General features: G+C 56.2%; 9 protein-coding genes across 9 annotated transcripts; 5 read left to right on the top strand and 4 right to left on the bottom strand.

Moving 5' to 3' along the window:
- Window positions 1–14: 14 nt before the first annotated feature.
- On the bottom strand, window positions 15–614 carry BDY17DRAFT_328208 (AhpD-like protein; the record flags this gene model as incomplete). The annotated part of the gene is made up of 1 exon (XM_033737809.1): window positions 15–614. One exon carries the CDS (start codon window positions 612–614, stop codon window positions 15–17), a length of 600 nt encoding a protein of 199 aa, XP_033585252.1.
- Window positions 615–1,193: 579 nt separating this feature from the next.
- Window positions 1,194–2,269, top strand: BDY17DRAFT_258227 (mitochondrial carrier domain-containing protein; the record flags this gene model as incomplete). Its single annotated transcript, XM_033731752.1, has 3 exons — window positions 1,194–1,308; window positions 1,365–2,169; window positions 2,233–2,269. The coding sequence occupies 3 exons, from the start codon at window positions 1,194–1,196 to the stop codon at window positions 2,267–2,269; spliced, it is 957 nt and encodes a 318-aa protein (XP_033585251.1).
- Window positions 2,270–2,377: 108 nt separating this feature from the next.
- On the bottom strand, window positions 2,378–6,902 carry BDY17DRAFT_56601 (allophanate hydrolase subunit 2-domain-containing protein). Its single transcript, XM_033738512.1, has 10 exons — window positions 6,677–6,902; window positions 6,099–6,621; window positions 5,967–6,034; window positions 5,808–5,907; window positions 5,063–5,758; window positions 4,826–5,012; window positions 3,870–4,766; window positions 3,237–3,820; window positions 2,803–3,180; window positions 2,378–2,725 (listed from the first exon to the last, which is right to left on the bottom strand). The coding sequence occupies exons 1-10, from the start codon at window positions 6,716–6,718 to the stop codon at window positions 2,487–2,489; spliced, it is 3,714 nt and encodes a 1,237-aa protein (XP_033585250.1). The 5' UTR covers window positions 6,719–6,902; the 3' UTR covers window positions 2,378–2,486.
- BDY17DRAFT_56533 (uncharacterized protein) lies at window positions 6,651–8,240 on the top strand. Its single transcript, XM_033738510.1, has 7 exons — window positions 6,651–7,193; window positions 7,255–7,313; window positions 7,392–7,471; window positions 7,531–7,597; window positions 7,665–7,776; window positions 7,828–7,892; window positions 7,952–8,240. Exons 1-7 carry the CDS (start codon window positions 7,094–7,096, stop codon window positions 8,225–8,227), a joined length of 759 nt encoding a protein of 252 aa, XP_033585249.1. The 5' UTR covers window positions 6,651–7,093; the 3' UTR covers window positions 8,228–8,240.
- Window positions 8,241–8,482: 242 nt separating this feature from the next.
- On the bottom strand, window positions 8,483–12,835 carry BDY17DRAFT_313959 (uncharacterized protein; the record flags this gene model as incomplete). Its single annotated transcript, XM_033735776.1, has 2 exons — window positions 8,483–8,842; window positions 8,903–12,835. The coding sequence occupies 2 exons, from the start codon at window positions 12,833–12,835 to the stop codon at window positions 8,483–8,485; spliced, it is 4,293 nt and encodes a 1,430-aa protein (XP_033585248.1).
- An 824-nt stretch (window positions 12,836–13,659) lies between these two features.
- BDY17DRAFT_305617 (putative ER lumen protein retaining receptor) lies at window positions 13,660–14,909 on the top strand. The gene is made up of 5 exons (XM_033734894.1): window positions 13,660–13,796; window positions 13,858–13,916; window positions 13,975–14,250; window positions 14,315–14,565; window positions 14,637–14,909. Exons 1-5 carry the CDS (start codon window positions 13,775–13,777, stop codon window positions 14,671–14,673), a joined length of 645 nt encoding a protein of 214 aa, XP_033585247.1. The 5' UTR covers window positions 13,660–13,774; the 3' UTR covers window positions 14,674–14,909.
- BDY17DRAFT_273039 (uncharacterized protein) lies at window positions 14,910–16,954 on the bottom strand. Its single transcript, XM_033731969.1, has 2 exons — window positions 16,017–16,954; window positions 14,910–15,930 (listed from the first exon to the last, which is right to left on the bottom strand). The coding sequence occupies exons 1-2, from the start codon at window positions 16,774–16,776 to the stop codon at window positions 15,068–15,070; spliced, it is 1,623 nt and encodes a 540-aa protein (XP_033585246.1). The 5' UTR covers window positions 16,777–16,954; the 3' UTR covers window positions 14,910–15,067.
- Window positions 16,955–17,147: 193 nt separating this feature from the next.
- Window positions 17,148–18,647, top strand: BDY17DRAFT_319332 (nuclear protein DGCR14; the record flags this gene model as incomplete). The annotated part of the gene is made up of 1 exon (XM_033736266.1): window positions 17,148–18,647. The coding sequence occupies one exon, from the start codon at window positions 17,148–17,150 to the stop codon at window positions 18,645–18,647; it is 1,500 nt and encodes a 499-aa protein (XP_033585245.1).
- Window positions 18,648–18,899: 252 nt separating this feature from the next.
- Window positions 18,900–20,316, top strand: BDY17DRAFT_56429 (uncharacterized protein). The gene is made up of 2 exons (XM_033738509.1): window positions 18,900–19,117; window positions 19,190–20,316. The coding sequence occupies exon 2, from the start codon at window positions 19,224–19,226 to the stop codon at window positions 20,238–20,240; it is 1,017 nt and encodes a 338-aa protein (XP_033585244.1). The 5' UTR covers window positions 18,900–19,117; window positions 19,190–19,223; the 3' UTR covers window positions 20,241–20,316.
- The last annotated feature ends 185 nt before the right edge of the window (window positions 20,317–20,501 follow it).

Genomic DNA, 20,501 nt, shown 5'->3' with positions numbered 1-20,501 from the left:
GCTCAACTCGTTAGCTAATCGCTCTCTTTCGGCACGCTCGCATCGATCGCATTCAGTACAATGCAGGTGTAGGCATACGAGCCCGCATAATGCACAAGCTTGATCGTGCCATCTTTGCCAAAAGTCTTGATACACTGGTCCCAGAGCTCCTGCGGCAACGCACCAGGGGTTCCAGCCAGGTAGCTTGCAGCATCATAGGCAACACGCAAGTCCTCCTTGAGGTCATCCGGCCTCTCTCCTCTCGCAATGGCATCCGCAACGTGCTGTGGAATCCCAGTCTTCTTGACAGCAACGTTCACATGCGCGTACAGCTCGTACGCCGACTTGAACTTGGCTCCGACCGCGAGAATGATCACTTCCCGGGCGTCGGGTGGTAAGCCGGGGATCTGCGCGATTTTGCCGTACAAGTTGAAGATGGCGTCGCCCGACTCGGGCTGCTCCAGGAAGAATGGAAAGGGGCCGACTAGAGCACCATCCGAGGGGCGTTTGGTGATGAACATGGGCTTTTTGCCTTCTTCAAACATTGCATCGGCCGTTTCGGAGAAGCGATCGTAGAATGGTTGGGTTGAAGCGTCCAGTTCGGAGCGAGGTTGGGCTGGAAAGCGATCTGCCATTTTAATTGACTGAGCTGACTATGTTGTTTAGTGGGTGTCACTGAAGGCTGAGAGCATATGGAGTGAGCTGGAATGAAGCAAAGAGAGAGCTGGTCTTCTCCTCTTTAGCCCATGGACATGGTTTCGAACATCAACAGCTGCGTCATCGCCGGCTTCGGGTCCTACATCGCAGGACATCGCAGCCCATACTGACGAGCATAAATGTGGCCATCATGGCGCACGTAGTCACCCCTTCTGCAATCCGAAGTGGCAGACACTCAAGTCTTCATCGACCACCAAAACCACGTCGGTCAGCCGGTCCGGCGGATCAAGTCAGGACATGGCCGAGGGACTGCCGGTCAGTGTTGAAGGCAGACAGATTTCAACCAATCCCAATGGAAGCTCATCCTTCCCAACTGGGTAAGCGCGGCAAGCGTTCGAAGTAATAAGCTCCAACTCTCAATCCTCCGCAAAAAAAGCACATGATAACGGCGGTTGTTCTCCTCACCTCGTTCGCTTCCCTTTGCAGCATCGGAGCTGGTCCTTTGACAGACAGTGAAGGGGTGCCCGTCAGCTTCTCCAAGTCTCGCGCTCCCGAACATGTCTGCTTCAGATGATGCTGCCAAGAAGGCGGCCAAGTTGGCTGCCGTAGCTGCTGGGACTTCCGCCAAAGGCATCGAGAAGGAGTCAACCGCAGCGCGACTGCTTGGAGCCGGTATGTGATCAATCCCGGCATCATTGACAGGACCACCCCGTACTAACATCCAACAGGATCCGCCGGCATCGCCGAGCTCCTCGTCTTCCATCCCGTCGACACCATCGCCAAACGCCTCATGTCCAACCAAGGCAAGGTCGCCTCCGCCGCACAACTCAACAGCGTCATCTTCAAATCCCACGCCTCCGACCCCGTCGTCCGCCGCTTCTTCACCCTCTTCCCCGGCCTCGGCTACGCAGCGGCATACAAGATTCTGCAGCGTGTATACAAGTACGGCGGGCAGCCGTTTGCGCGCGACTACCTCGCCAACAACCATGGTGCCTTCTTCGAACAGACGTTTGGCAAGGGCAATGGCAAGGCCATGATGCATGCGACCGCTGGTAGTCTGATTGGTGTGGGTGAAATCGTGCTCCTGCCACTCGATGTGCTCAAGATCAAGCGACAAACGAATCCCGAGGCGTTCCGAGGTCGAGGCGTGATGCGTATCGTAGCAGACGAGGGCTTTGCGCTTTATCGTGGCTGGGCATGGACTGCGGCGCGCAATGCCCCCGGTTCCTTCGCGCTCTTCGGCGGCTCGGCTGCGGCCAAGCAGTACCTTTTCAAACTCGAGGATTACAACTCAGCCTCATGGTTTCAAAACTTCGTTGCCTCCATCGCCGGCTCCTCCGCCTCCCTCATCGTCTCCGCGCCCTTGGACGTCGTCAAGACGCGGATACAGAATCAGAACTTCGAAATCAAGCAATCTGGTATCAAGATTATCGGCAACATGGCGCGACAGGAAGGTTTCACTTCTTTCTTCAAGGGCCTGGTGCCCAAGTTGTTGATGACGGGCCCAAAGCTGACCTTTTCGTTCTGGCTTGCGTTCGTACTCCCCAATCTCACTTCCACAGCATCGTCGTGCCTTGCTGACTCTTTGATCTGCAGGCAAACACTGATACCCACATTCAATCGCATGATGTAACGCAGCCTTCTTGGATCGGGGAATTCAAATCGTTGTGGAGCGCCAGGGTTAGCGCGAGGCGCTCAAGGCGTACGCGAGCATTCGGGGGGTGGGGACACAATTCGGGCGATTACATTCACAGCTGGCACGGCTGCTGCCCCTTTCATATGTACAGATAATACGACACGCTCTACTCACCGCGATCTCGCATCAGAGGCCCTGCTGCTCGCAGTCTTCCTCACTCCTGCTTACGCAGCAAGAGGATGTGACCACCCGCCTCGATAGTCTCTCCGGGTTCGATCAGCAATTTCTCCACCTTTGCTTTGCCGAGATCGTCGGGAGCGTTGACGTTGATCTCGAGCTTCATGGCTTCGAGGATGACGACCAGGTCTTTGCCGTTCACCTCCTGCCCTTCCTTGACCTGGATCTTCCACACGTTGGCGGCGCAAGGCGCGTCAATGGCCGTAATCTCCGGATCTGCGTTGCCAAAGACACGAGCGGTCAGCCTGCATTGCCCACTACACCTCCAACCATAGTCACGCGCAGCAACTCACCATCAAGCAACGACTCAACCGTGCTCTCATCAACCTTATTCCTCTCCTTCTCCTCCCTCCACTTCGCCAACGACTCCTTCTCCGCCTTGATCATCTCCTCCTGCACCTTGCGTTGCTTCTCCCGCATCTCCCTCACCTCCTCCGCCGTCTCGGCCAAAAAGCGATTATGCTCCGCCATATCGAACTCCGTCTCCTCCCACTCAAACTCGTACTGCCCCGTGCGGAAGAGCTGCAGGGCTTTATTGAGCTCGTCTTCGCTGACGCGGTAGAAGTCCAGCAGATCGAAGTCTTGGAACATGTACGGCCGCTCGATGGAGAAGCCGTGTTTGTAGCCTAGGTAGTCGAAGCCGGGCATTGTGCGGCCGAGCATTTGGTAGCCTGTTGGAGACGGTTAGAGGGGTTGGTTGTGCCTAAGGAGCAGATGTGGGCCTTACCACCTGGAGCGTCGACGGGGTAGAGCGCCGCACAGGAACCTCCCCATCCGAATGTCCCCTCAGGAGTGAAGACGCGCGAAGGGTTGGCTTTCGGCGAGCTCATCCGCTTGCGAGGATCGACGGGTAGGGACACGGCTGTAGCGCAGAAGAAGCCGACGACGACGACCATCTGAGAGCCCTCGGTCAAGTTCTTCTTCAATTGATCCGCCGTAAAGGCATTGTTCTTCGCGACAAATTCCAGGTTATCCGGCAAATACGGAGCATGAGGCCGTTGCGTCTCCATGTATCGCTTCGTAGCTTCCGTCTGCTCCTTACTTTCGAACGACAAGGGGAGTCGGAAGCGTCGACAGGGCACCTTGATTTTGCTCAAGTCGCCGAGTTTGTCTTCGATGCCTTGAAGGTGTTCGACTAGTTTGCCGCGGTCCATCTTGCCTCCGTCGTAGTACATGAGTAGAGTCGTGCAGGCGCCGACGGTCTTGAGGAGGGATTCCTTCAACCATGAGGGCGCGTCTGGACCGCGGATGGCTTTTTCGAGAGCGGTCACTCTGCATCGATGGTTGAGGTCGAAGTTCTCATTGCCGTACCTGTGCTCGATGTCAGAGTAGCATCAGCAAGAGAGAGCATTGAACTTACTCGACAAGCAAATGATCGTCGCCGCCCTGTCTGTACCGAACTTGCGGACTATTGCCCTGTGCTGCGCGCTCCCAAATCACAGCGCTCGAAAACTGACCAGAAGGCTTGTAGTTAGCATCAATCGGTTCGACGTGCTTGTAATCACCCGTCTCAATCCCCTTCTGTACAGCATCGAGGAAAGCCGCGAGATCCTTGCGTAACTTTAGTGCCTCCTCCAACGACACTCTCTTATACCTCAGCGCATGGCCGGCCTTCAGCTGGCCCATCTTCCAAAGATCGGCGTGAATGATAGTCGTGCTCGAGCAGAAGCCTCCAAAATCCGGAGCGTCAAAAGCGAAGATGCAAGGATCGTCGCCCGTCCAGTTCAATGTCCCCAGGGGATAGCCGTACTCGATTACGTTTGAGGGGTGGCTGCCTCCTTCTCCGCCATCACTGCGTGCCCATTTTGGAGGCTTTGGTGGGATCAGACGGATAGCGGATCGGCTTGCGTTGTGAGACACCTTCCAGTCCTCGCCGCCGTATAGCATCTCGACGTCTGCGTCATCCAGGTAGCCATCTTGATGCGGACCAGGCATGACCATGATCTCCCAGTCTTCTGCGTAGCGCGGTCTCACCTTCTCAGGGATCGCGGGGTGCCCACCGAGATTCTTTGGTATGTCTTTGACTACATTGAGGAGATCGCCGGGTGCCAGTCCGCGGCCTTGAAGACCTCCTATTGCGACTATGGCGGAGGTGGATTTCGAGCCAAAGTACTCGGCCACGGAAGGGAAGCCTCCGTGCACGGCGAGGTAGCTGCGACAGCCGCCGCCGGTCTGCTTGCCGATCTTGAGCTTCTGGCCTGCTTTGATGTGCTTTCGCGTCCACATTGGAAAGTCGTCGTTGTCCAGTTTTGCTTCCCTGGTTCACTCGATTAGCACAGGCCGAATCTTCTCATTGAGACAGTCGCGCGGACGTACATGGGGGCACCTGTCAACGCAACGACGGCAGGTCCAAGGAAACGCAGTTCAGGACCGCTGAGTGTGATCTCCAAGCCTTCCTTGCCTCGTTCATTGCCCACAAGCATGTTTCCAATGCTGAGAGCGACTGGATCCATGGCACCGCTATGGCAGATGCCTTGTCCGACAGTCGGTCGACCAGGTAGATCTGGGAGGGGTCAATACACACGTATTATCTGTGACAGCAGCTGGGATTACCTTGGACAACAGTTTGAGCGCCTCCTGAAATCACGTCGATGGCCGAGATCTCATACTTGAAGTCTTTCAAGAAGCTGGTGATCGTGTGGCCGGACTGAAACGTCTCATCTCTCATGATAGCATCGAGAAACTCCAGGTTGGTCGGTGGGCCGAGTATCTTCGAGCGACTCAGGATCAGATCCATGCCTTTGATGGCCGCCTGCCGTGTCTTTGCGTGATTCATGACTTTGGCAATCAGCGGATCGTAGTTCGGACTAATACTCGTGCCCGTGAACACCCAAGTGTCAATGCGAGCTCCGTCACGGTGCGAAAACTCGACTTCCTGCAGCAGACCAGGAGAAGGCGCGTAGTCTCGAATGGGATTCTCAGCGTAGACTCTTGCCTCGATTGCATGGCCCGTTGGACCTTTGGGCTGTAAGGATTTCAAGTGGTCTGCTGAAAGCCCGCCTTTGCCGGCCAGCTGAGCATCCGCTTGTTGGAGCATGAGCTCCACGAGGTCTACATCGTAGCAGAGCTCCGTGATGCCGTGTTCGACTTGCAGGCGCGTGTTCATTTCCAGGAAGAAGAAGTCGCCCGATTCGTCGTCGACCAGACACTCGATGGTTCCTGCAGAGGCATAGCTCTGGCTCTTGGCTAGACTGACTGCGGCCTCGGTGATCTTCTCTCGTAGACCGTCGTGCTTTTGAACGAACGGGCCTTCTTACATTAGTATAAGGTGGGTTACGGTGAGAAGAGGTTCGCTCACTCGGGCATTCTTCGATCACCTTCTGATTGCGTCGTTGAATGCTGCATTCTCGTTCGCCAAAGTGAATCGCTTCTCCCTGGCCATTGCCGAAGATTTGGACCTACGACCAATGGTTGTCAGAAGCAATTCGAGTTTAGCAAAATGTAGGAATATACTGACCTCGACGTGGTGCGATGCCGGATAGAACTTTTCGATGAATAGATCGCCGCTCTTGAACAGGCTCTGACCTAGTCATACCGACGACCAGATGTCAGAACAACGCAACTTTGTAGACGAGCAAGGACAACATACCTCGAGACTGCACCATCCGAAAGCCCTCCTTCACCTCTCCCGCCTCGTGACACACGACCAACCCCATCCCACCACCGCCAGCAGTGGCCTTCAACATGACGGGATACCCCAACTTCTCACACTCCGCAAGAGCCTCATCCTCGCTCTTCACCAGACCTTCCGTCCCGGGAACGATCGGGACTCCAGCCTTCTGAGCAAGTTCCCGAGCAACATGCTTGATGCCAAAGGCCTCGATGGACTCCGGACTCGGGCCCACCCAGACCAGTCCAGCGTCGCCGACGGAGCGGGCAAAGTCTGCATTCTCGCTCAAGAAGCCGTAGCCGGGGATGATGGCATTGGCCTTCTTGTCTTTGGCGATCTTGATGATTTCATCGCCGTCAGTGTAAGCGGTGGAGTTGGAGCCGGGTAGGAGGATGGCCTCGTCGGCTGCTGAGACGTGGAGCGAGGTTGCGTCCGCGGGCGTGTAAATGGAGATTGTTCTTATTCCGAGTCTTTTGGCTGTTTTAATAATTCTCACGGCAATCTGGTGTGGGCTCAGTTAACAGAACATCTCTGAAGAGTACGTGGTAAATGCAAACCTCGCCGCGATTCGCTATCAGCAACGTCTTGATCTTCTCCATCCTGCTTCTGCTTGCCTTTCACTTCGTAAACCCGTCTTCGTAACGATCGAGAAAGAGCACAAAATCAGGAAGAGGGAACACACTGTCACGGCAAAGACCTGGCCTGATAATGCCCCATCTTTCCGCCGCGCAAGTCCCGGGTGCGACTACCAGCCTGGGTCTTGATAAGCCCAACCCCTCCATCATCCATTGGAAGAGGGGTTCGACTCGAACGGGGGTAACAACCCTGCCCTCTAGCTCTCGAAGGACTCCTCCTAACCAAGGCGACGTCATCCACATTCTGAGCTTCGCGGATCGGATGTGATTGTGTTTCTAACGATCAAGTCTCTTTCAACCAAGTCCTCTCCATCTCATCGTAGCGGGACAACATCAATCATGCCGCCCATCAAGAAAAAGATCCATATCAACGTCGACCTGGGCGAAGCATTCGGCAACTTCAAATGCGGGCCGGACGAAGAATTGATCCCGTTGATCGGTAGGCTCTTGTGGACTCGATACATATATCCATGGCCATGTTGACACGAAGTCTTCGATAGACCATGCCAACATCGCCTGCGGCTTCCACGGAGGCGACCCGATGGTCATGCAAGAGACCGTACGTCTACCTACCCACCATCGCTCCTGCCTAATCAGGGAACACCTCGATGAGTGCCGCTGACCGTGTATACCGCAGGTCCGAGCGTGCAAGAAGCACGGCATAGCCGCTGGTGCACACCCCGGACTGCCTGACCTGCAAGGCTTCGGGAGACGAGAGTATGTCCAACATTCTCGCACTCCTCTCTCAAAGCACGCCACATTGACCACACCCTCAGGATGAAGATGAGTCCAGAAGAACTCACCGCCCTGACGCGCTACCAAATCGGAGCCTTGCAAGCCTTCGTACGTCGCCATGGCATCGACCCTTCCACCATCACCTCAAAAACTGACTCCCTACATCGTCGTCCAGCTGGACGCAGAAGGCCTCCCTCTGCACCACGTGAAACCGCACGGCATCCTGTACGGCATGATGTACAAAGACAAAGAAACGTGCCGAGCAGTCTACGCCGCAGTACCCAAAGGTACCCTCCCCCTCATTCAAAGCCCTCAAATCACAACTGACAGTACTCCAGGCGTACCCGTCTTCGGTCTCCCAGGCACGCTCCACGAAGAAGTAGCAAACGAAATGGGCATCCCAGTACACACCAACTGCAACCAAAAGAAAGAAGAACCCCACCCGACTAACACGTCACCCAGTTCTTCGCCGAACTCTACGGCGACGTAAAGTACAACAACGAAGGCCAACTCGTCATCGACCGGAAAAAGAAACCGTGGACGGCCGAGGAGACGAAGAAGCACATTTCCTCGCAAGTGGATGACTCCTCCGTCACAGCCGTGAGCGGCGAGGAGTTGAAAATCGATACCAAAGACTACCCCGTCACGCTGTGCTGTCATAGCGACTCGCCGGGCGCGGTGCAGATTGTCACGGCGGCGAGGGAGATTGTGGACGGGCATAATAAGAGGCATGCTTGAAGGGTATGAATGAAATGCATTTTGTTCATTCGAAAGGGTGTGTCCGCCTCGCTATGCTGTTGCTTTTTTGGCGAATGCATTCCGCCTTGCTGGATGCAGTTCGTAACGCTATGCCATTGAATGAAAAGAGCATTCCAATGCCCAATGACCGTGAGCCTTCCGCATCGTCAGAAGCAGCCATACGACTTCACGATCGTCCCATCATACACCAACCGCCTCTTAAACCCCCAAACCCATCCTCCTCGCGGCCCCTAGTCACCCCGCAACCCTCCCAATCTCCACAACCCGCCGATTCAACTCGGCAATCCTCTTCAAAATCCCCGGCCCATCGCCCCCGCCCGTCTCCGACAAATTCATATACGCGCCCTGCAGCCTCTGGCTGAGTACATCCATCAGCTTCGGCGCGAGCTCCTTGATATCCGCATCTTCGATTTCCACCACGTCCAGCGTGGCCGCGAGCCAATCGAGGCGCTGGTGGACGTGGGAGTCGAAGGAGGTGGTCACGGCGGCGGAGACGGAGAGGGCGATGAGTGGGGCTACCTTTTCGAGGTAGCGTGGGTTTACGCGGACGAAGATGGAGTCGAAGAGCGCGGCTTGGCGGGGGGATTGGAGCCACTAGACGACATGTTAGCAGACTGACATAGCTGGGTGATAGGAGGACAGAGGAAGGCTTACTGCAACGGTTGCGTCGTCGTATTGCCCAGTCATGAGTAAGTTCGTAATATCGTCCACCTCCTTCTCTTCGACCGTCTTCTGCGGCTGCGGCTGCGGCTGCGGCTCTGGCACCGAGGATGTCGATGGAGCGCTTGACTGCTGCTGGTGCTGAGTCTGTGTAATCGTGCCCTCCCTGCTACCCGGGCGCTGCATCTTCAGAATCTGCTCTTGGAACGCGGCCTGGCTCTCGGACATGTTTTGCACCATACGCGCCAGGCCTTGAACGAGATTCGACAGCTCTTGGATCTTGGCGTTGTCTTGCTGACGACGAGCCTCCGCTTGTTGCAGCTTCTGCTGAGTCTGAGCGTCGAGATCAGAGACCATCTTCTGCGCTGCTTGGGTCGCTAGGTTCGGAAGCGATTGCTGGAGGAATTGCGACACCTGTTGCTGCACTTTCTGTGCCACCTGGGTGGAGATGGCGTTGTGCACATGCGGGTCTTTCAAAGATTGCTGAATCGCATGCGGCAAGGCCGCCTTGACCTCCTTGGACAGATGTGAGTTCAGCTCCTTTGGCAAGGTCTCGGCGAGCTTCTTCTCGACGGTCTTGTGAACGCTGTCGGTGATGCTCGGGACAATCTCCTTGATCATGCTCTGATTGACGATACGGGTGAGGCTCTTCTCCACATTTTCGGTGAGCGTGCTCGACACCAAGCGAAGTACGGCATCCTGCTTAGCCGCGCCGGCCGCATCTTGAACTCGACGGTCGCCTTCCAAACGCTGGTACAGAGAGTCAAACTGCTTGTCGAGCGAGATGCGCAGATCAGCGTCATTCGTAGATGGAGGTGCCACCGTAGTCGTTGCGGCCGTAGATGTGTTCGCAGCCTTGACGGCGGTCTGAGCAGCTTGCGTAGGAGATTTGGCACGCTGGGCAGCCAATGCGTATGAGTTGGGACTGGCTGGAGGTGGTACGACGGCTCGGGTTGGTGACAGCACCGGCGCATCAAGCACCGGCTTCGATGCCACGGGTGCTTTCGCAGAAGATCCATTAGTGACGGGAGCAGGCGAAGGCGCCGGCTCCCTCCGAGCCACTTCCACTTTGGTAGTCGAGCTGGGCGTCGAAACCTTTCCGCTTTCCTGCTTCTTAGCCCTGGCCAAAGTCTTGCTCGGCGTGCCTTCCGCAGTGCTAGAGATTTCACTCGGAGCTTGCGGCTTCGCTGGCGGCAGTACCAGTTCCTTCACCTCGACCCTCTTCTCCTTGACTGCATCCATTGGCCTGACCATCTTGCTGTCTTTGTCCCACCCAAGGTCCTGCTTCTTCACGGACATGCCCACCACGCCCTTGGAGTGGTAGATGTACAGCTCGAACAGCGTTGCGTCCTCATCATCCTTCTCACCTGCGGCGTTCTCGATAGGATGGGCCAGCATGTCGAGCGACCGAACCTGACCGATCTTGGCGAAGGAGAATTCGCGCAGTCCACTCATAATGGCTGTGCTATCCGGTCGCAAGACGGTGGAGTCCTCCCGTGCCAGCAGACTGACGTATTTCGCCTGCTCCATGGCAGCGATGGTGTACTTGGGCGCGCTAAGGTGGATGAAGTAGATGCTGTTGCGGGTCGGATGCCCAATGGCAACAATGCCGCTACGCGGGTGGTACGTCAGGCTGCAAATCCCGTCGCTGTCTTTTTCATGAGGCAGGCGGATCTCTTGAACAGCCTTGCCCAGCGCCAGGTCCCAAAGCTGCAAGATGTGGTTCTGCTTGAAGCCGATGAGCACGTAGCGGAGAGCGATGGCTCGAGACGTCGGCCTTTCCTTGTCGATGAGTGTTACCGACGAGACGGACGCCTTCTCTTCCGGCTTGCTCCCCGACGCTGCAGCGTGCAAAGTCCAGGTGGGTTCGGTCAGCTCGAGAGGATCGTGCGGGCCTTGGGAGAAGTCGCTGGCGCGGGTGGTCAGCTCCCTGATGTCCCAGAACTCCAGACTGCCGGATTTGTTGAGACTGATGATCATTGTATCGTCTTCCGAGAAGCAAAAGTCTTTGCAGGCCTTGCCAGTGGTGATCTTCAGCCCATGCTCGGCAAAGTATTTCTCGCTGTTGACACGGCGAGTCTGAGGGTCGAGATACGCTCGGGCTTTGGCGATCTCAGGCGCGACAAGGTAGATGTGCTTGCCCCTCGAAATGGCAAAGTACTCCGGATGCCGGGAGCTCATCTTGGCGCGAGTCTTAATCTGCGACCCCGATGCCTGCTCCTCCGGCGTGGACACTGGCGGCATCATCAGGCCTTGGATCTCGACATCGTCATCGGCGAACAACTCGCCCCGTGATTTGGCGAGAGTTGTCCAGAAGACGGATCCATCGACACCGGTCCCGAGGACTGCTTCGATGTCGTCTCCAGGCGTCGCACTGCTGCAGATCTGTACATTGGAGATGCGCTCGCCGCTGGAACGGAAGACTTGCTTATGGTCTCCGGTGTCCTGACGAATGATTCGGAAGCCGCCGTTATCTTTCTTGGTCGCGGACTGGGCGTAGATAATATGTGACTGGCTGGCGGTGACGAGACAGCGGTCGATCTGATCGAAACCTTTGTGCAACTTTGCAATAGACATGAAGTGGTCCTGAGGGATCGGGCGTAGCTCATCAACCTCCTTGACGTGAATGGCGACGAACGGTCTCATTGGGAAGTTGTACACCTCCACGGCGGATTCCTGCGTCGCTTCTGCGGCGTCATCTTCCGCGCTCTCCCAGCTGGATATACCGGCGTCATCGTCGGCAGGCTCCTGCTTGATAGCAACCTCATCATCTGCAGCGTTGTCGCCAGTCTTGGCGGATTCCACATGGACTGCGGGTGCTGCCTTCTCTTGCGCGCTTGCTTGCGCGAGTGCTTGCTCGACTTGTTTATCGACACGCTCACCAACACCCTTCAGCGCCTCCGAGACACTTTGCGCCTTTTCAAGCTCTGCCGTTGCGAGCGAGCCCTGCTCAGACGCTACCTTGCCTCTTTTTGCCGCTGGAGGCGCAGAAGAGGCATCGAAGCCATCATTGGACGTGGATGATGGATCGCGGTCGTGCTTCAGAATCTCGATCTTGTTGGATTCGACCTTGGTGGATGCCGGGCGTGGTGAGGCGTTGAGTGGTGAAGAGGCATGCAACTGATCAAAGGGGTTGACATAGCTGAACTTGGACGCCTTACTCGGTTGAGGCGCTTCGAATGGCGTCGGGGTGGACTCCGCGGTACCAAATTGGCGCACCGGGGTAGGCTCACGGGAGACGCGAGTCTGGACTGGGGATTGAACGTTGATGGCTGCGAGGCCGGTTGTAAGTTGTTCCACCGACGGCACTGCCTTGGCCTGTTCTAACGCTTTGTGATCCACAACCTCTTGACCCGCAAAGAGCGTAGGCTTTGCCTCCTTGGGCTTGGTAAGCAGATTGAGCAAGAAGTCCTTGGAGCTTCCCGGTTGTGTTGTAGTAGTCTCCACCTTCTCTGCACCACCGCTTGTCGTGGTTGAAGGTAGTACGTTCTGCGACGAGCTCTTCCGTTGAAACGATGCCATCATATCTTGCGCAGACACTGGCCGGGCGTGAGCCGCACCTTCACTGGCCCCCAAGCCAGTGGAGGAGCTCCGCAGACCTCCAACGTTCTGGAGATTCGCCATTGGGCCAGATTGGCTTCCTTGATTATTGAATTTGAGCAGATTCAGCAAGTTGTTGGTGCGAGTCTGGTCGGGAGCGGGAGTGCCAGTGTTGGAAGCTGGGTTCACTGGACTCATGACGTTGGATGAGTGAATGGGGTTTGGTGTATGAATGGGAGGGGAGAAGATTGGGGAGGAGACGGAGGGTTGTCGATAGGCCGGCTGTTCGGATTGCGCCCATATCGACGATTGAGGTTGAGGTTGTGATTCGGCGGAGGAGGCCTTGAGGCGATTGAAAAGTTCCTGGAGCTCGTTTGGCGGCGCCATGATGGCGTTCCGCGGGGGAGTTGAGGTGGCACAGAATCTTTGATGGCAGTTGTGGGCGCGAAGAAACGAGGTGTGGTACAAAAGGATTGAAATGGAGGGAGGTGTGATGTAGCACGACGTCCGATGGAAGGCAACGAGATTATGAGAGAGACTGCTGGAGCTTCAAGCCTTTAACTTTCTCTTGGCAACGGCCTTTGCACTAGGCTCAATCTGGCAACGACGACGAGGTGAACGATCGCAGAACAATACTCTGCATAAGGCGGTGATGTGGATATTGCAACTGAAGAGAACAGTGTGCGTTTTACATGAAACACGCTCATGTTGGATTCCGGGATAAATCGACACAATTCTCAATCCCATCCATCGTCACTTCACTTCCGACATGGCTGCCAATTGATGAGCTATCGATTTCGCTCAGTTCACTTTCAAAGAGACAGATCAAAGAGGATGGTTGAAAGTGTCGAACGGCCATCTCCCAGACTAAGCACTTTGAAAGTGATAGCAAACTCCTGTCCATCATCCACCGCAGATGCATCGTCTGGGTCGAGGCTGTCAAATCCAGTATTGCTAAACCGTTCTTGCAGCATTTGATCAAGTATGTGACCGCATTGCTTGATGATGACCGAGATTTGAATCACAATTCATCATTTAATCGCCGTCAGTACGTACTGCAATATTCCAACACATCATTACTGACGAGACGTCGTCGTGAGGCTCGCTTAGACTTTGCGGCGAGACACGGAGGTGTCGAAGTGGCCCGAGCGTTCAGGGACCAGCTTCCCTTCGTTTGGGCACTTTTTTAACAAGGAAAGGAAACGTGGAACAGCACCGTACAAGCTTCACCAGCCAACCTCACTCCTAGGCGCGCAACAAACACATCCTCCAACCCACACACGTCCAACCTGGCGCCCCGAGGCGGCCAGTTGAAGCACAGCCACCATGAACATCTTCAGAATACTGGGTGCGCAGCACTTCTCCCCCATCCATTGGAACACCAGGCTGACCAAGGAGACGAACAACAGGCGACTTGTCGCATCTCGCCTCCATCTTCATCCTCCTCGCCAAAATGAAATCGTCGAGCGTACGCGCATGCCCCTGCCCGATCTTGAGCTCCTCCCCCCTAACACGACTCCCCACAGAGCGCGTCCGGCATCTCCTTCAAATCCCAATTCCTCTACATGCTCGTCTACGTCACCCGCTACCTCGATCTCTTCTGGACGAGCCCGACGCGTAGCCTGTGGAACACGACGTTCAAAATCATCTTCCTCGGCGCGCAGTTCTACATCATCTACCTGATGCTCGTCGACTACAAGCCCACCCACGACCCCAACCAAGACACCTTCAAAGTCGAGTATTTACTTGCAGGAGCGGCGGTGTTGGGGATAGTGTTGCCAGTAAAATACCAGCCCGCGGAGGTACGTTAAAAAAGAAGGATCACCACAAGCAGCCAAAAGGACGGAGCTAACGCAAGAGGGGCAGATGCTCTGGGCCTTCTCCATCTGGCTCGAATCCGTCGCCATCCTGCCGCAGCTCTTCATGCTACAGCGCACGGGCGAGGCAGAGACCATCACCACGCACTACATCTTCGCCCTCGGCGCCTACCGCGCCCTCTACATCCCCAACTGGATCTGGCGCTACTTTGCCGAGGGCTACTTCGACCTCATCCCCGTGCTCGCCGGCATCGTGCAGACGGTGCTGTACTCCGATTTCTTCTACATTTATTGGACCAAGTATGTTGCTGCCCCACTGCGTTCTTCTCCTAAGCTCCTTCGAAAACGTGGCGTACTGATCTTCATACCAGGGTCATGCAAGGCAAGAAGTTCAATCTGCCGGTATAGGGGCAACGCTGGCGGATTCTGGACGCAGCAGGGACAGACTGTGCGCAGTGTTGAAAAGCAGGCTCCAGACATCAGTCGATGGCAATGGGTGTGGTGTTTTGCATAGCATTGGAGTTCTGTCAAGCGGGTATAGAAAAGGGTCATGAGAGGGGCAAGCGTTGAGCCACGGTTGCGCCGGACGCGGGACGTAGTTCGATATCGATTGGCATGATCAAAAGTCGCAGCAACTCATCGCTGTTCCTCCTTCTCCATCGCTAATAAGCAATGTTTGCTCGGATCTAATGTACACCCGGGGGCGAGCGCCTTACTTTTCCCTGGAATGCGTGGGGTGGGCGAAAAGGATATGGTAAGAAGCGAAGCTCACCATACTTGACTCCACGAGCCATCATCCCACTTAATCACGAGCTTGTCCTTCAGCTCCACCTCTCGGTCCACGCCCTCGACCACCTCCACGGCCACGGAACTCTCCTCCCTCTCCACGGCCGCGGAAGCCACCTCGGCCGCCGCGTCCACCCCTTCCCTCACCATCGCCTCGGAAGCCTCCTCTCCCCTCTCCTCTGCCCCGCCCGCCACCGCGGCCGCGGAACTCGCCATCGAAGCCACGACCTCCTCTTCCGCGTCCGCGATTGTGACGGCCGGGAACTTGATGGAAGCCATCGGCATCCTCGCCTGCACGTGCCGTAGCGGTATCACCGAGGTTCCCCTGGGCGCCTGCTTGCGCAGCGACCTCTGCTCCGTTCCACGCGTCGGCGCTCTGCTCACCGGCTGTCTTCAGGTCCCAACGCTCGCCAGCTTTGTTGCCAGAGGCAGGGCCGGAAGAGACGGGAGCCAGGGGTTGAGGTTGGTCATCGGCCCAGCTTAGCGTCGCTTCCGCGCCAGAGGGAACGTCCACCTCCTCCGACGGGCGGGGGACGATTTCGTAGTCCTCTTCCGTCAGCGTGCTCCTCTCTAGACATGGCCCGGAAGTACCAGCGGGATCCCACTTCTCCCCGGCTGCATTGCCGGAAGCGTCGGCTCCAGTGGCTTGCGGTGGCGAGGTCAAGGGATCCTCTCCGCCTACACCGTGAACGCCGTTGGCCGGGGGCGCGCCGGTGTCGAGTTCGGTGAGACCTGCGTGTGTGATTGTCGGATCGGAGCCGGGGGGTATTGACACGGTGGCGCCTTCTGTAGCGGCGTTCGCTTCGGCAACGGAGTCTATCCACTGCTCTTCGGTTTGGAAGGGGGCATGGGCGATGGAGGCTTGCTTAATTTGAGAGTCTGTACTGCGTTAGTCGACATGTAGTCGAGCGTGTGGCATGGCCTGAGCTAGGCCAATGCGGATAGGGTAGAGGAGCTTCACTCACACTTGAAATCCAGCGGCAACCCCTCAATGCTGACGACTCGCTCATCGCTTCCCTCAATCAACGCCATGGCAGCTTCGACGGCTTTGTCATCGCCTCCGTAGACCAGCAGCAGAGCTCCCTCGAATGCGCGACTCTCCTCGGATTCGGTCTCCTCTTCGGTAGCACGCTTCGCAGCAGCACATCGTAGGAATTGCGAGAAGATGAGGAGCTTCTTACGCAGCTCCGCGGTGGAGCCCGTCACGCCCAACACCTTGCCGTCCTCACGTGCCTTCTCCATCTCTTTCTCATGCAGAGAGGTGAGGTCCTCCTTCTGCTTCTGCATCCGAGATTGGTAGTCTGCATCAAGCTTCTTGTACTGTGCAACCTGCTCCTCCAACGCGTGCAACTGCGCCTCTAGCTGCGGCTTCTTGGAGATGGAGCTCCTCTGATCCGCGTTGAGCTTCCGCGCCTTCACGAGATCGTCCAGCGACACGCCCGGATTCTCCGCAATGATGGACTCCGTCTTCCCCATGCCGGACATCTTCTTGTGGACATTGCGGATGTTTTTCGTCAACTCGCGGATGTAGGGATGTTCGAATTGCCCGTTTTCTCCCACTTCTTTGGACCCCAGACTGCTGTCCTCCTTTGCTGCGACATCGGGAAGCACAGGAGCTGGAACATTGCCGTTCGCTGCAGCGAGGTCGGCTTTGGCCTTCTTCTTGCGAGCAGACTTGGATTCGGTGGTGTTCGGCGGCGGGCTCGGAACTGCTGTGGTAGCCATAGTGACGTTTGGGAAGGGTGTTGTAAGTTGAAGGAGGATGTTCGATGCGGATTCGGTGAGGTGGGTTGTGCTGGGGAAGTGGACGATGGATGTGATGAATTACTTGGCACGGGTTGATGTGCAACAAAGGGGTAGAAGTCAGGCAAGGTGTCGTGTGCTTTCAATTGTGATGCTGCCCTGATTCAGCGTTCAGAAAACGAAGCCGTCAGGTCTAAGCCTTGACCTCTTGGAACCTTAATCAATTAGAGTTTCTGACCTGCAGGGAACACGAGATCTAACCCGATTAGTTGTCCACCTCGTGATATCTCTTGCATCTTCAAATGCACCACACCAACATACATACGCCTGCACAACTCAACACCTCCGCCGTCATGGCCGCCTCCACGGCACTCACCAAGTCCGACTCGGACTCGGCGCTAATGCCACCTCCTCCACAGCCAAAGCGTCAGAAACGGCCGGCCAAAATCTTGGAGGAGGATGTCTATTCTGATGCCCTCTCTCACATCATAGCGCGTGACTTCTTCCCGGGCCTGCTAGAAACGGAGGCCCAGCAGGAATATCTCAACGCCCTGGACAGCAACAACAGCGACCGGATCCGCGAAGCAGGACGGAAGTTGACGCAGGTAATGACCCCCGGTCCCGATACGCGAAGCCGCCGGATGGCACGAGGCACATCATTCACTCCGAGACGAACTATCGATTCTGGAGACACGCCGAGGGGCTTTGTTGGGGATACGCCGGCACGAACGCCAGCGGGAGTCTCAGCCAGAGACTTTGCGGCGGAAGTCACGCCAGATGTGGATGTTAACATGTCGCTTGGCGCTTTCCAGGCGAAATACACCTCGGAAGACAACGAAAGCTTTAACGAACTACTGGATAAGCAGAATGCGTCTCGGGCTGCGAAGTACGCCTTTTTCCACCACGGCAACAAGATACCTTCGACGAACCAAATTGCATATCGATCACGAGAGCAGCGATTACTTGAGAGCGGTGAAAGATCGACTACCTCGACGGCACTAACCAGGACAAACTCGGCACATGGAGGGCAATCGACCGTATCAACGGTTCCTCGACCGTCGGAGGACTTAGACGAACGAACGGCATCCGTGGACTCTTTTCCCTCCCGCCAAGGGCCAAGAAACCATCTGATGTTCGGTCCGGAAGGTGTTGAGGACACACATCTCACATATGCACGAGCTGCTGAGGACAGATCGAACGCTCCACCCAAGAGCGTGACATATGCAGCAACTCGGATGCAACCCACTTCGACAACATCGGATACTGCGGTGCCATCGAGTCCATCGATGAGCGCAATCGACGCAGCTATAGCAGGCCGCCCACGACTCTCGGAATCCGAAGTAGACTACTCCGGAGCAGAGACGCCGCGAGTGAATGGCTACGCATTTGTCGATGCGGAGCCGACGCCCTCTGAGCTCGGCATGCCTGTGACAGACGAAGAAGCGGATGCTGCAGAACGAGAGGCCGCGATGAAGTTCATGCCAAAAGCTGAGGAGGGAGGTCCCAACCCCTTCAACCTGCGTGAGCGGAGCAAAAGAGAGGACCTCCACATGCGACTCGTCGAGAAGGCCGATGCTACGCGGCGGCAGGAGCGAGGAGGCGGTGGTAGTCAGCTGGAGAGGTTAAGAAGTCTGGGTGTGACGCCGGGTAGGACGCCGACGCCGAGATTCACCAGTGGTCCTGGGAAGGGTGCAAAGAAGGACTCCGCCGCTGCCATGACTCCGGCTGCTAGACGGCTAGCGGGGAGCATTGCTACTCCGAGACGGGGAGATGGTATGTTTGCGGCTGAAAAGGACAGTCGGAGCCAAGAAGACATCTGGGCACCCACGCCGAGGCCGAAGAGAGGCGCATAGCGCTGACGGAAAGGCTTGGAGCAACTCAGTACTAGGATGCGATACATCAATCCGTCCGACTGACTTACGCCAGCAATGTTTCGAGAGCTTCGACTAGTGATTGCTTGGAACTGCTCGCTCGCTCGAGTATTCGGTATGTGTCTTTCTCTGCTACACAGTATGCCAAAGCCGCAATTTTGTCAGCATTACAGCTTCTTCCTCGATGGAATCAAGCAAGATGAGCAAGATGCCTTTTCATCCCCTCGCCACTCCACGTGATAGAGTTCACTAGGCCAAACAGCTATGCCCAAGTACAGTACTCTGTCTGCCGTTGATGCGACCAGGCAGCAGTACAGTGTGCCTGAGCTTATCCGGCTTACCGTACTGATCCGGCTTACTGTACTGGCGATCATGTCGCCCAATCCACTCGAACAACTACACCTCGTGTAGGATCTTACTCAGAGACGGTATTTTTGCATTCGGCCAGCAAGGTATGTAGGAGCGCGCGACCAGCCTTCTGCCAGTACCCTGCCAGATCTCGCTGCTATCATCCCGCTTTTCAGCCGCCTTTTATCTTTTCTGCTCGACCTCCTCGCGATGTCTTGTACTTATCTGGCGACCGGTGCTACGGGCAATACCGGAAAGACCATAGTTTCGATATTGCTATCCCATGGCCACAAAGTCCATGCCATCGTGCGCAACCCTTCTTCCCGAGCAGCACAGGCAATCGCCTCCTCCGGGGCAACTCTATTCCAAGGCGACTTTGCATCGCCTTCGTCGCTTTCCTCCGCAGCAAGCGGCTGCAACGGCCTCTTCCTGATTACCATTCCCGGGCCGGATGCGGTGACTTTTGTGCAAAATGCTTTGACAGCATTCCTTGGTTGCTGCGCGCCGGATCCGACGGTCGTTTTGATGGGAAGCATATTTCAAGATGATGCCACTACCGCGCTTGTGCAGAGTCCCAATTCAGGTCTGCCAGACAAACCACCACATGAGTTCGTCAAGGGGTACTGGAGCATGACGGATGCGGTCGAGAGGGCCGTCAAGGAGAGTCGCTTCCCGCATTGGACCATCCTTCGGCCTGCTTGGTACATGTCAAACTATCTCGACTTCGCCGTTCGACCCATCCACTGGCCGGCACTGGCACCGGAGAAGAAGTTGGTAGCAGGAGTGCTGCCGGCAACGCCTTTCGAAATGATCGACCCTAGTGATATTGGCACGTTTGCGGCCTACGCTTTGACGGAGAAGGGCGAGCCGAGATGGGAGCACAAGTGTTTGGCCTTGGCCAGCGAGCTTCTTACGCTGGAAGGAAAGGCAAGGATCATGAGCCATGTCAGCGGGATCGAGGTCAAGGCGGTTTATCTGCAAGAAGACGAGGCCGCCAGGTTTGCCGAGGAAGACTTTGTCGGATATTTGCACTTTTGGCAGCGCGTGACTGCACCCAAGGTCAATATGGATGATATGCGGGCATATGGGTTCAAGTTGGGGTCCTTTGAAGAGTATTTGACTCGGAACAAAGAGAGGCTGCTTCTGGCCTTGAACGACGACAGTGTTGCTCAACGAGGGTTGAGTTCCGAAGAGATACTGGAAGGCGCTGGACAGCACGGTCATTAGCGTCGTGGTCGGAGACTTGATCGGACCAGGTTGGGCAGACCTTCTTCACGGGGCTGGGGGCCGACAATGGACAAGGCTGCCTGTTTGGTAGCTGGAGTATTTTGCGGCAACTATCTTTGCGTGCCGGGTGCTCGGTGTGCTTTGCATGTGCATTAGACTCGATCACCGCCGTCATTCACCGCCGTCGAGTTAGACAGGCGCGCAGCATGAGGGATAAGTAGCACCGAGAAACATGGACGTCCAGCCTCAGGCTCGCTTTCG

The sequence above is a fragment of the Neohortaea acidophila genome, assembly GCF_010093505.1.
Source record: "Neohortaea acidophila strain CBS 113389 unplaced genomic scaffold BDY17scaffold_13, whole genome shotgun sequence".
In the NCBI taxonomy this organism is placed as follows: Eukaryota; Fungi; Ascomycota; class Dothideomycetes; order Mycosphaerellales; family Teratosphaeriaceae; genus Neohortaea; species Neohortaea acidophila.
The sequence above is the reverse complement of the archived record's forward strand: the minus strand, read 5'-3'. Positions and strand labels throughout refer to the sequence as shown.

What these genes read in the sequence shown, in the direction of transcription:
- BDY17DRAFT_305617 (XM_033734894.1), top strand. Translation starts at nt 13,775, where the DNA reads ATGAACATCTTCAGAATACTGG. An exon ending in TAAAATACCAGCCCGCGGAG is followed by an intron (nt 14,251 to 14,314) that starts GTACGTTAAAAA and finishes CAAGAGGGGCAG; the next exon opens with ATGCTCTGGGCCTTCTCCAT. An exon ending in TTCTACATTTATTGGACCAA is followed by an intron (nt 14,566 to 14,636) that starts GTATGTTGCTGC and finishes TCTTCATACCAG; the next exon opens with GGTCATGCAAGGCAAGAAGT.
- BDY17DRAFT_56533 (XM_033738510.1), top strand. Translation starts at nt 7,094, where the DNA reads ATGCCGCCCATCAAGAAAAAGATCCATATCAACGTCGACCTGGGCGAA. An exon ending in TCGGAGCCTTGCAAGCCTTC is followed by an intron (nt 7,598 to 7,664) that starts GTACGTCGCCAT and finishes ATCGTCGTCCAG; the next exon opens with CTGGACGCAGAAGGCCTCCC. An exon ending in CTACGCCGCAGTACCCAAAG is followed by an intron (nt 7,777 to 7,827) that starts GTACCCTCCCCC and finishes ACAGTACTCCAG; the next exon opens with GCGTACCCGTCTTCGGTCTC.
- BDY17DRAFT_56429 (XM_033738509.1), top strand. Translation starts at nt 19,224, where the DNA reads ATGTCTTGTACTTATCTGGCGACCGGTGCTACGGGCAATACCGGAAAG.
- BDY17DRAFT_56601 (XM_033738512.1), bottom strand. Translation starts at nt 6,718, where the DNA reads ATGGAGAAGATCAAGACGTTGCTGATAGCGAATCGCGGCGAG. An exon ending in CGGCATCGCACCACGTCGAG is followed by an intron (nt 5,908 to 5,966) that starts GTCAGTATATTC and finishes CATTGGTCGTAG; the next exon opens with GTCCAAATCTTCGGCAATGG. An exon ending in GCGTTGACAGGTGCCCCCAT is followed by an intron (nt 4,767 to 4,825) that starts GTACGTCCGCGC and finishes CGAGTGAACCAG; the next exon opens with GGAAGCAAAACTGGACAACG.
- BDY17DRAFT_273039 (XM_033731969.1), bottom strand. Translation starts at nt 16,776, where the DNA reads ATGGCTACCACAGCAGTTCCGAGCCCGCCGCCGAACACCACCGAATCC. An exon ending in GTTGCCGCTGGATTTCAAGT is followed by an intron (nt 15,931 to 16,016) that starts GTGAGTGAAGCT and finishes AACGCAGTACAG; the next exon opens with ACTCTCAAATTAAGCAAGCC.